The sequence below is a fragment of the Oncorhynchus clarkii genome, chromosome 4 (assembly GCF_045791955.1).
Source record: "Oncorhynchus clarkii lewisi isolate Uvic-CL-2024 chromosome 4, UVic_Ocla_1.0, whole genome shotgun sequence".
Taxonomy (NCBI): domain Eukaryota; kingdom Metazoa; phylum Chordata; class Actinopteri; order Salmoniformes; family Salmonidae; genus Oncorhynchus; species Oncorhynchus clarkii.
This window is the reverse complement of record NC_092150.1, coordinates 54,113,568-54,126,877: the sequence shown is the minus strand read 5'-3', so window position 1 is coordinate 54,126,877 and position 13,310 is coordinate 54,113,568. Positions and strand designations below refer to the sequence as shown.

The 13,310-nt window shown below is 42.4% G+C and overlaps 1 protein-coding gene across 2 annotated transcripts in view; it reads right to left on the bottom strand.

Annotated features, from left to right (window-relative positions):
- LOC139407726 (protein eva-1 homolog A-like) overlaps positions 1-13,310 on the bottom strand; it is a 206,220-nt gene that overhangs the window by 146,600 nt on the left and 46,310 nt on the right. For both annotated transcript variants that reach the window (XM_071151579.1, XM_071151578.1), the window contains exons 3-4: positions 8,078-8,201; positions 6,801-6,953 (exon numbers count right to left, since the gene is read on the bottom strand). In XM_071151579.1, coding sequence (XP_071007680.1) covers positions 6,801-6,953; positions 8,078-8,201 — 277 coding nt within the window. The remainder of the gene's footprint in view (positions 1-6,800; positions 6,954-8,077; positions 8,202-13,310) is intronic.

Sequence of the window (13,310 nt, the reverse complement as noted above, 5' to 3'; positions counted from 1 at the left end):
CCTATCCCCTTGTACTGTTTGTACTCGGAACTGATCACTGAACCTCTGCCTGTCCTGACCTCGAGCCTGCTTATCGCCTGGTACTGTTTGGACTCTGACATGAACTCTCACCTGTACTCGACCTGCCTTTTGCCTACCCCTTTTGAAAGAATAAATATTGGAGCTCAACCATCTGCCTCCTGTGTCTGCATTTGGGTCTCGCCTTGTGTCCTTATACATTTCGGAGACACTTCTATACAAAGCAGCTTACAGAACTGGCAACATTAACTGACACCTTTAATCAGTATGTGGTCCAGGCAGGAATAAAACTCACAACTCTGGTTTTGGTCCTGTGCTCTAACCCACTGAGCCATTAGAAACTGAAGTAAAGGAGGAAGTAAGGGTGAGAGAGTGAAAATATTCTGAAGTGCCACCCTCAAATGACTATGTCGTTTTGTGTACTTAAATAAATAGTGTCTTATGAACCCATATGTGCTGGGTACCAATTGGCGTGTGACACTTGAATAAAATAAATCAATGAATCAACCGTTAACTTCCAGGTCGGTAGTGAACTATGCCATTTAGAAACACATGTCTAAACATCCGACCCAGATTCAACCCAGCATGGTCTATAGATAGTCAAGAGAACCCGGCAGAGTGCCATCCCAACATCCGTGTCAACCCCGGAGAGTCTGCCAGTCAGACGTTCCTGAACACTCCCAGGCCAGATCGGACACGCTGTAATTCCCCACCAGGATGTGTTGCCCTGGCAGGTTCTGAACGTGGTGGGAATGTGGGAAACCAGAGCGGAGTAACGCTTTCACACGTCAATAGGATCGCAGCTTGCTCATCGAACCCCCACTACTCGCCCCTCACTAAACTCTCTCTCTGCACGAAACCGGCCTGACACACTGACCACCGGTCAGTTTGGCAACGGCTTATACAGTCCTCATATCGAGTGTTTTCATTCCTCAACAGTAAAACAGGTACGTAGGAAAATAAAATAAAAGGTGTACTGTCGCCAAATATGTAACATTTGATCTCAAATCCAAAACGCTGGAATGTAGAGGCACATTTTTAATTGTAGCTTCACTGTCCAAATATATTTGGTCTTGAATGATGTGCTAACAGTTAAATGAATTTCAAAGGGACCACAACACAGTCGGTTCCATTTAAATTCAGGTAGTAATTCCAATTATCCTTAATGCTTCTCTTTACTTTGTGAATTGAATGAATTGAAATGGAAGTGACCCCATCCCTGTTGGCCACTTCCAGTGCATTGTTAATTGAGACCGGTCTTAAGGCATTGTGCTGAAAACGTTGACATTAAACCATTCTAAATCGCCTTGTTTCTGTTTTTTGATTGTACCACTACAAAATGACTAATCATGCTCTTTAAAAAGATGACAGTGTGTGTGTGCGTTGTAGTGACATTCATCTCAGTAGCACATGACTATAAAAACACCATGATGTGTGGGAGTAGGCCCATAACTCCTATCACACGGAAGCAGGTATAAAGATGATGTGTGTGTGTGTGTGTGTGTGTGTATAGTACCAGTCAAAAGTTTGGACACACCTACTCATTCAAGGGTTTTTCTTTATTTGAACTATTTTATACATTCTCAAATAATAGTGGAGACATCAACACTATGAAATAACAACAGAAAGTGTTAAACAAATCAAAATATATTTGAGATTCTTCAAAGTAGCCACCCTTTGCCTTGATGATGGCTTTTCACACTCTTGGCATTCTCTCAACCAGCTTCATGAGGTAGTCACCAGGAATGCATTTCAATTAACAGGTGCGCCTTGTTAAAAGTTCATTTTGTGGAATTTCTTTACTTCTTAATGCGTTTGAGCCAATCAGTTTTGTTGTGACAAGGTAGGGGTGGTATTCAAAATATGTGTCACCAGCAAAGCACCCCCACACCATCACATCTCCTCCTCCATGCTTCATGGTGGGTACCACTCATGCAGAGATCATCTACTTTGCATCTCACAAAATCTCAAATTTGGACTCATCAGACCAAAGGACCAGTCTAATAATCGTGTTTCTTGGCCCAAGCAAGTCTCTTCTTCTTATTGTCCTTTGGTAGTGGTTTCTTTGCAGCAAATCGACCATGAAGGCATGATTCACGCAGTCTCCTCTGAACAGTTGATGTTTCTGTTACTTGAACTCTGTGAAGCATTTATTTGGGCTGCAATCTGAGGTGTAGTTAACACTAATGAACTTATCTTCTGCAGCCGAGGTAACTCTGGGTCTTTCTTTCCTGTAGCAGTCCTCATGAGAGTCAGTTTCATAATAGCACTTGATGGCTTTTGCGACGGCACGTTAAAAATTCTTGACATTTTCCCGAATTGAGCGACTTTCATGTCTTAAAGTAATGACGGACTGTCGTTTCTCTTTACTTATTTGAGCTGTTCTTGCCATAATATGGACTTGGTCTTTTACCAAATAGGGCTATCTTCTGTATACCACGCCTACCTTGTCTCAGAAGTAAATCAATTCCACAAATGTACTTTTAACAAGGAACACCTGTTAATTGAAATGCATTCCAGGTGACTACCTCATGTATCTGGTTGAGAGAATGCAAAGAGTATGCAAAGCTGACATCAATGCAAAGGGTGGCTACTTTCAAGAATGTCAAATATACGTTTTTTTGGTTACTACATGATTCCATATGTGCTATTTCATAGTTTTGATGTCTTCACTATTATTCTACAATGTAGAAAATAGTAAAAATAAAGAAAAACCTTTGAATTAGTAGGTGTGTCCAAACTTTTGACTGGTACTGTATAAAAATATAAACATTCTGTGTCTGGACATCTAAAACCATGTACACTGGCTCGCATGCGTGCATTGGTACAAACACACGCGCCTGTAAACTGTACACCTCTGTGTAAACTGATATCAGATTATCTGTTGAGTCAGAGGGGATGTGTATGAAAACAATCATGTGGCGCCTAAACACAGTGTCCCTCCTGTGTCATTTCCTGGCATTCAAGGGATTCGTCACTTCTGCACAAGGTCTCCGACTCTATCTGTTATTATAGAGATAACCAGAGTAGAGTCAAACACACACAGACTGTTCCAATACAGAAAGGCATGTCAGTTAAGAACAAATTCTTATTTTCAATGGCGGCCTACGAACAGTGGGTTAACTGCCTGTTCAGGGGCAGAACGACAAATTTGTCTACCTTGCCTACCTTGTCAGCTCGGGGATTTGAACTTGCAACCTTCCGGTTACTAGTCCAACGCTCTAACCACTAGGCTACCCTGCCGCCCCATAACATATGTATGTTCTACTTGAGTTCATACTCAAATCAGCATACAATTTAAGGGCTCAGCTCCAATTTATTAATTGCATTTGAATTCACTTTCTGAGTTGACTGAATTGTAAACAAAACTGACTGTAACCCTGCTGGTATTAGATAGATCTTCCATTGTCTAGCCAAAGTTACATTGAGGACAATTTAGATGTCAGGGGGTGTGTGTGATGCTAATGGGTCAGATGACAGAGTCCTGAACTTGGCCCTGTCCCCCTCGCTTTGAAGATTCTTCTGATACCACCGCCACCCCCTCCTCCTCCAAATAAGAGGAGCGCACAGATCACAGGGCATGTCTGAGTGTGTACACGTGTGTGCTTGTGTGTGTGTTGATTTCAGAATAGCAGTCTTCTTCAGACTACAGAACCAGAGCAATACTTTTAAGGTGACTCCGTGAGCTGGAAAGCTATTCTGAGAACAACATCCATCCTGCTCTTCACTGTACAGACAGGAATCAGCAACACACACACCTGAGCACCTGAGCAGGCATCCCTTCTCTGATTTCTCCATTAGTGAATGTTGGGTTAATGTTGGCATACACACACACACACACACACACACACACACACACGATTTCAATTGACCTCATTACAGAAGAAGAACACAAGTGTCCCTTCCAGGCTCTATTTTACACCACATTTAAAGACCAACCTAGAAAACTCAAGCACACACAGACAGTCTCTCCAGACACACACATTTGTCGTAGTATTCCACGGAAGGGAAAAGCAATTAAGATCATTAACACTGTCTGTCTGGCCTGTCACTCAAGCACCCTCACTTCCTCTGCATGGTGACATGGAAGCCACATCAAAGACAAGAAGACACGGGGGGATCAAGTAAGTGGACAGTTTGTGGGGCAGTGGGAGGGGGGGGGGGAGGGGGGGGGGAGTAACAATGACAGGGAGAATATGAGAAAAAAAGGGATTGAGGGAGAAATTTCCGTCATATAAAAGACCACAGATCTGTGCAAAATGTTCTGTTAACCCTCCCTATAACGGCCATAGTTGAGAAGGTTCCAAATTAATGAACTCTTACAGATTATGAGGTTCAGCACATTTTTGCACAGATCTGTGCTCTTTTGCATGATGGATATGTCACCGTGAGTGTATTAGGCTGTAAAGAGAGCCGTGAACTAAGTCTGACACACACACACACACACTTGTGTGTGTGAAACCGTATAGCCTCTTAAATGTAACTAAATGTAATCTAAAATGTAATCTATGTAAACCCCAAAAGTAATGATTCATCATGAGAGGACCATAAAAAATAACTAGTAATGCTGCATACTCCAAGAAAGGTTAACATCTCTCCTTTCTGGCCAAAATAGTTATACACTGCTGACGTGTAGTCACTTTTGAGGACATCAGCTCAAGTACACAGTACAGATATGATAACATGAAATATTTCCTATTCCACAAAACATTATGAAGAAGGCTTGAAATAACTTAGTTATTATTTCTAATTATAATATAATCCATTTATAAAACAACAAATGATAATATGTCACATTCCTTCCACCTTCCTAACTGTAAAATACATATTTGTATATTCAGTGTTTGAGAAAACGTGCATATTTTGTAAAGGTCACTCTTGATCAAAATGTCTGCCCCCATGTCCTACAGAGCTATAACTTGGCCTTCTGAACTTGCTAGGAAGTCGCCTTTCATCTCATACCCATCTATTCATCTTAAAATCTGTTAATTATTTTTGATTACTGGCTATAAATCGATCTCTAAACGTGCTACATTGACGAAACCACTATCTAATTCTGCGTTACGATTAGGGTTGAATGGCGGGTACACGGTTACCGAGATTTACAACCCAAAACCCCTCCCTTTTCCAGGGATAAATAACTGTGAGAAACCGGTCAATTATAATAAATTATTTATATGAACATCATGGCATGAAAGGGAACTGTTAAATTCTATGCGATCAACGCTCAGGGTGGGGACAGTTCACAATGCATGTAGACCTATCATCTCATTATGGTAACTTTTTTGCTTGTGACAGGTAGGCCTACATTTGCTACAGTAATATTAAGAACGAATGTGGATTTAATTTACCCATCTCCATCTGGCTTTTGGAGTTCACCTTGTTTTTTTAATTGTAAAGATTAAACTCATTTTAATTGGAGCTGCAGAGTTTTAAAACAGCCGATCACTAAATTATTGTTGCTTTAAATCAGTGTACTCGCGAGCACTCTCACAGTCTCTCTCCATCAACTCCATTCAAATTTTATCCAAAATAGATAATCCTGTTCTAGATTGATATTTAGCCCTATACAGTACCTTTGGAAAGCATTCAGACCCCTTGACTTTTTCCATATTTTGTAACGTTACCGCCTTATTCGAAAATGGATTAAATAAAAACATTTACTCATCAATCTACACACAATACCCCATAAAGTCAAACTGAAATACCTTATTTACATAAGTACTCAGACCTTTTGCTATGAGACTCGAAATTGAGCTCAGGTGCAAGTTGGAAGAAGTTTGGAACCACCAAGACTCCTCGTAGAGCTGGCTGCCCGGCCAAACTGAGCAATCGGGGGAGAAGGGCTTTGGTCAGGGAGGTGACCAAGAACCCAATGAGTAGAGTAGGGTGGCCGGATGGAAGCACATTTCAGCCCACTTGGAGTTTGCCAAAGGGAACCTAAAGACTCTTAGACCATGATAAACAAGATTCTCTGGTCTGATGAAACCAACCTGGTTCATCCAACCTGACAGTGCTTGAGAGGATCTGCAGAGAAGAATGGTAGCGTCATACCCAAGAAGACTCAAGGCTGTAATCGCTGCCAAAGGTGCTTTAACAAAGTTCTGAGTGAAGGGTCTGACTACTTATGTAAATGTGATTTTTCCATTGTGTTTTTTGGCACTGTACAAGTGACCGGTCGGGAGTAGGCCTAGGCTACTAAGTGACAGCGAGCGAAGAGCAAAATAATCCTAAAATGTCCACACCCTAATTGTTGGCTAACCAATACCCAAACAGAAAATAAAAATCTCATTGATTTATCAAGACCAGTCCCCATGCTGGTCTCAGAGCAGCGCGAAACGGTGCTGAAATAGTTGACCACACGCGGGTTGGCTATTGCTTCAAATCCTATTATAATAATTGGATGACTTTGGGTGTTCCAGTAAGCAACACTTTGTTGCCTTCGCTAGCCTACTTTATCTTTAAAAGAACTCCAGCACAGTGAAGAGAAAGGAACCTTAAATAATTCAACAATAAATAAAACAATATTTTGACTCAGCCTGTCGGAGGTGAAGGTCCAGAGCTCACAGGTGTGCCTGGCATGGATTTCACTCACCAATGACGAGTGACTCTCCCCCAATAACGCCTGGCTCTGGACCAATGCATCATATACCCCAAGTTTAAGACCCAGGAGAAACTCTAGGTCCTCGTCATTACAAAGACGCTTTAGGCCCAGAGTTCTGGGCCCAGAGGTCAAGTGGTCAGGGAAAACTCCAGGTTCTATACATGGGTGATGGTCTTACCTACGGACGACGCCCTCCTGTGGTGGGTAGGACACTCCAGGGTACCCTGCTGGGTTCGACCGAACATGGCCGAGTAGACGGCGATCTGCATTCCCCGTTTACAGGTCAGCTTCATTCTCTCCTCCTCGCACGCCACCTTACTCTTATACTCATCTGGTTTAGAAGATGGGGTGAGAGAGAGCTTAGTATTATTGTACACACACACACACACACACTTCAACCCTTTTTGTCAGTCTCAGGATTACTCTGAAGTTTGACTTTTATGTTTTCCATGTGAGTGTGCTTTTGTGCATATTCCAGTGTGTGTTTTTCATACTTCTTTCCATTCATCCTTTTCCAAGCGCCCTTAGCATTTTCTCAATCCTTCTGTACTACAACACTGAAATCTCCATCCCAACTTTCAACCTCTCTCCCCATCCATCTTTCCTCCCTCTTTCTCTCCTTCTCACAGTGGAGTGTATAATTCCAGGCAGACCCAGAATAACAGTGAAGTAATCCCAGCACCCAGAATGTTGTAGTAACTAAAGTAGCGTGCCAAATGGCACCCTATTCCCTATGTAATGCAATATTTTACATACTAGCCCTATGAGCCCTGGTCAAAAGTAGTGCACTACTGTTTCTAGGGAATAGGGTGCCATTTGGGACACAGACTTAAGTCCATTCATGTCATACCTGAGGCGTGGTATGGTCACTCACACTCACTCCACTGACCCCTCCCCTGACCCTGACCATGAACCAATCAACAGCTCTTTTGTCCTGTCACTTAACCAATAACTTCTGGCGAGAGAGAAATGTCTCAGTTTGATCTAAGTGGGATTTTAGTGAGGCGTAACAAGAAGGTGTCACTTCTTCTGAAAGGGAGAGGGAGGGAGAAAGAGAGCTGGGTTTGCATTCAATACATATTAGTATTCTCAGTATTATCTCCTTCCCTCTGGCTCGCTCTCTCTCCCTCTTTGTGTATGTGTGTGTCTCTCTCTCTTTCTCTCTCTGTGTCCATAGTTTTGATATCGTGGCTAATGGAGGTACTTTGGTTATTGAGCTCTGTCACAGGTCACTGTCACTGGACTCTGTGTGTGGAATACCTGTGCATGGCTAAACATAGGCTTCCTCTTCCGTTTCTGCCCATTTAGTAGGAATGGGATTGAAACCGACAATATATATTGTCACCGGGGTTTTCTGTGTGCGTGCGTGCAGGTCTCTCTGAGTGTGTCAGAGAGAGCGATAGACAGACAGTTGAAGGAGGAGTTTAAACTATAAAGAGACTTTGGGGAACTTACTAGGCCTGCAGTTGTACCACACAATGAGGTGTTTGCTGCTGCTGGGGCACGGGTCCATCCCAAAGAGACGACTGTTGACAAGGACCTTACAGCTCCTCCTGTCCTGGCACTCATCCAACATTTTCTAAAGAGAGAGAGAGATTGAGGTAGGGAGGGAGGAAGGGAGAGAGAGAGGGGAAGAGGGAGAGAGAACAATGAGCAAGCATCGGTGAGATCGGCGGCACACAAACCTAAAACCACTTCAAAACACCCCAACGTCCCCTTCTCCTCCCACGCCATGGTAACAGTAGAACGGCTGCAAAGAAGCTACACTCCAGTCACTTCCGTGTATCCGATTTCAGTCTTACACCTTTCCTTATTTTTCTTGTTTTGACAAAGCTGAGTAACATTCTAGAATCTAGTACATTCCACAGCAAGGAATTGAGGAATTCCCCCTCCGTCTCACCAAATTCCCTGGAAGTTTATTGAAAAATAACAAAAAGGCAGGAGTTCAGTCATTTCCCCCCCCAGAACGCATCACACTGTTGACATGGGCCGCCCTTATGCTGGGAGGTGCCCATTTATGATTGACCACAGTGTGGCACTGGGAGTTGTGACGGGTAGGACGGTGCCCACCGCCGGCGAAGCTAGCACTCGAGCTGTGAGTTCCACTAAAACAGAGACATATAGGAGACCGCCTCCCAGTGTTCTTCAGGTGTGTGCTGCCGACGTTTATGTCATGTCAACGCGCTTCATTAAGGAGACACAATTGGCAGGGACGTGATATATTAGAATAAGCAGCTTGTGACATCATACCCCCAGAATGAACAGAGTGGTAAAAAACAGCTTGTGACATCATACCCCCAGAATGAACAGTGGTAAAAAACAGCTTGTGACATCATACCCCCAGAATGAACAGAGTGGTGAAAAACAGCTTGTGACATCATACCCCCAGAATGAACATAGTGGTGAAAAACAGCTTGTGACATCATGTCTACCTGTTTTCAGAGTGTTTTATGTCTGTTGAAATGGAGACCACAAGGATTCAAACCAGCTGCTTTATTGGGGAACATTCTATAACGTCAAACAAAACACACACAGAACATGGTTACTGTGTTCTCAGAATATCCCATTTTAATGTTCTAGACACATTTCATGGGAACGTTGTAGGAACATTCATGTGTCCAGTTTTCTGAGGGTTAGGAGAATATTCCATCAACATCCCACTAAACATACACAGAACATAGTTGCCATGTTCTCGGAATTAAAAGTCAATTAAAAGTTTCACGGGAACGTTGGAAGGACATGCCTTAATGAATTACACATCAAGCCTAGTTACTGTTGCCGAGCCAATCAAGGCCCTGATTGGCGAACCACTGATCCATTAATAGCTCTTTGTCTGTTGGCAAGGTTAGGGACACTCACACAAAACAAGAGGTGTGTACGTGTTTTCATCTTACATATTTGACAAACATTGACATACATGGTTACATTGTGCATGTTTGTTCATACACTATTTACTGTCCTCACCTGGGATTTGAACGGCCCTCCCATCTTCCTGCTACTCCACCATGTCCGTGTCATCTATCGGTTAATCTGACTATTCTCATCATGGATATGATTTGATTGACTAATTTCAGCAATTTAAGGGCTTTCAGGATAGTTGTCTAATGTTGGTGGGGCATGTTAACCTGTTTTAAAGCACTACTGAATCACTATGATCGATGCAAGTTTTTCTTGAGTGTCCTTTTAACAGAGCTGAGATTAATTTGCATTCACCCTATTGTTTACAGCCTTCCACCTATCAAGTTGTTTCAGATCTACACAAGTGCCTAGGGAGGAAGGGGTAGGGTTTATTCTGGGCAGGACAGAGCCAAACTATACTGGCCCAATAAGCACATGTCCTAGAGATATTCCTTATTGGGACAGTGGTTAGGGAGTTCATCATTACTGCTGGTGGCCTGGGTTTGAGATCCACTAGAGGAATTGCTATGCTCTCACATTCTCAGCAAAATACGTTAATGTAATTATTTGTCAACAGTTACAACACATCTGATCTAATTAAAATGAGTTTCTCATTGAAATATAGGAATCTGTAGGATTTCCCCTTGAGCACAAATTATGACCAAATTTCCACTACCTCATAAATGATCAGTATTTATTAGTTCTATATAGCTGAGCAACCCAAAGAGAACTCAAACTTTTTGAAATCCATACAACAAATGGGTCATTGAGAAACACATTTGAATTAGAGCAGGTAGGTGTGTTGTAATGATATTCGATTGCTGAGAATGTGAGAGTAGGGTGACTCCCCGAGCGGGTTTCGAAGCCAGGTCAACAGCAACAATGACGTACGCCCTAACCACTGTCCCGATAAGGGATATTTTTTAGGGCATGTGCTTATTGGGCCAGAATAGTTAGGCCCTGTCCCGAAAAACCCTAACCTCTCCTCCCAAGGAACATACTGAAACAAGTTGATAGGTGTAAGCAATAGGTTGAATGCAGTTTGAATTCAATCTCAGCTCTGTTAAAAGTACACTCAAGAAAACTATTTTATTGATCATAGTGATTCAGGAGTGCTTTAAAAACAGGTTAACACGCCTCACCAACATCAGACAACTATACTGAAAGCCCAATGATGAGAATAGTCAGATTAAGCGATACCTGACATGAACATGTTGGTGTGGCGGGAAAATCTGAGTATTGTGAACCAAGAGGTTGTGAGTTCAAATCCCAGGTGAGGACATGTTGAATAATAATTACTGTATAAATGAATGTGTCAAATATGTAAGTAAAAAACACTATGTTAAAGCACTGTGTGTGAGGGTGTCCCTAACCTTGCCTACAGACATAGAGCTATGACTGGATGAGTGGTTCACCAATCAGGGCCTTGATTAGCTTGACAACAGCAGCAAGGTGTGATGTGTAATGACATTTCCTTTCCTGTGTTTGAGCATTTGTCTACCACTTTGTGTAGCCGTTAGCGATGATGCTAATGTAATGACAACTAGGCTTGGGCAGTATACCGTACATACCGGGGTATTTGGAAATAGCCGCAGGATTTTTTTGCTCCAATACCATCAATACCGTTGAGGCTATTTGACGTTTTTCAATACATCTTAATATTTGTAGCTACTTTTTAAGTAAATACCTGTAGTCAACTTGTGCAATACAACAGGAGATAAAGCAGATTGCGTTCTTCATTTCACTTCTCACATTATTTTACATTATGAAGCTTATTTCCCCAGAACAGCAGACCCAGTCACGTGTTTGTAAATAGCACAACGTGAGAAAGCGGGAGCAGGTGAGTCCAGCTGTGTATTGACAGGTGATGCATTTGATATTGAAAGGCAATAGTGTTTTTTTGTTTCAATCGAGTGATCAGGGACTTGCAACTATAGTTTTCCTTCCCAGAAGGAACATATTCAGCAGAAAATAAAGTTCATCTTACATTTTACCAGAGAAAAGTAGTCTGGCTACACCTAGAAATGTACCTGGGAAAAGTAGCTATACATCAGTCAGAGAGCTGTCTGTTGATAGAATACCCGTTTGTGAATTCTCATCTAGTGGAGAAGTGCAACTGAAGCAGAAAATGTGTCTGATGCCAAGCAGAAATTACAAGAAGAAGCATTTTAGACCAGCATTTACACAAACACGGAAAGATATTTCTTATGCCGTTTATCCTTTTTTCCTGCGTGAAAAACACAGAATTCTGCATTAACGTGACCCCTAAGTTTAACTTGCTAGCAAATATTTTTTACAAATCAACATTTGCTTTATTAGATCAAGCATTTTTTTTTAAATGAAACTGTTTGCTAGTAAGTGGCTGAATTAATAAGGTGATGGGGCATCATATTGTGTAAGCTTTCTGCCGTGTTTGAGAAGTCAAAGCCCTTTGGTTAAGTTATCTGTAGGATATCTTGATTTCCTTGCGTTTTTTTCTACTCTCCGTTCTCAGTCCGTCTGCTCCTCCCCCATCTTCTCCGAGCAGAGCAGGAAGACTCCACACAGACACACATGCTGCTCCAGCGCCAGGACTGTTCTTCCTTCAGACAAGCACGCATCCAAACGTTGTTCATTTGCACAATGTCTCTTGTTCACATTTGCTTGTAAATATCCAAACTCCCCCAAAATGACATTCGGTAGCTATGTATACATTTATAAGCTGGATTGTCTGTCTTTACAATTATTTTATTTTCGTTTGTGCTCATTGACATATTTACCTAACAGGCTCCACAGAAACTCGCTATTAATTGCATTCTGGTAATAGATGCCCAATGGGCTTCTTTTTTTTTTGACACCCCCTTGTGTGCTAAAATCGGTAATACCGTTAATCCCAAGACAAGAAAAGGACGGTATGACGATATGAAAATCTGGATATCGCCCAACCCTAATGACAACCGTATTCTGGTAGATGGAAAGGCTTTCTCAAAAACCTTCTCAATGAAATGCTTACTACAAAGTAGCCTATTCTTACCTGCAGTTGCGATGCGTCTACCTCTCTCAAAGAGTGCAATGTGTGAAGTCAGAACATCTGCTGTCTCAGCCACTGCCTGTCACCAAGGGAGTACCCCTAGGCTCGATCCTAGGTCCCATGCTCTTCTCAATTTCAATCAACAACAGAGCTCAGCTGAGTCTTATACTCAGCTGGCCCCTCCCCAGATTTTGTGTTCTGAACACCTCTACAAAAGGTCACGTGGCCCCCGCATCCTCCACCGTTGTGCCTACTACCTCTGAGGGTTTAGAGTTTGAGGTAGTAACCTCATACAAGTACCGGAAGTATGGCTTGATGGTACACTGTCCTTTTCTCAGCACATTTCAAAGCTGCAGGCTAAGGTTAAATCTAGACTTGGTATCATAATTGCTCCTCTTTCCCCCCAGCTGCCAAACTAACCCTGATTCATATGACCATCCTACCCATGCTAGATTACAGAGGCGTAATTTATAGATTGGCAGGTAAAGGTGCTCTCGAGCGGCTAGATGGTATTTACCATTCGGCCATCAAATTTGCCACCAATGCTCCTTATAGGACACATCACTGCACTCTATACTCCTGTTTAAACTGTCCAGCTCTGTATACCCGGCGCAAGACCCACTGGTTGATGCATTTTTATAAATCCCGCTCAGGCCTCACTCCCCCCCTATCTGTGATATCTACTGCAGCCTTCATCCTTCGCGTGATGTATTGTTGATTCTACCTTCTTGCCCTTCGTGCTGTTGTCGGTGCCAAACAATGTTTGTACCATATTTGTGC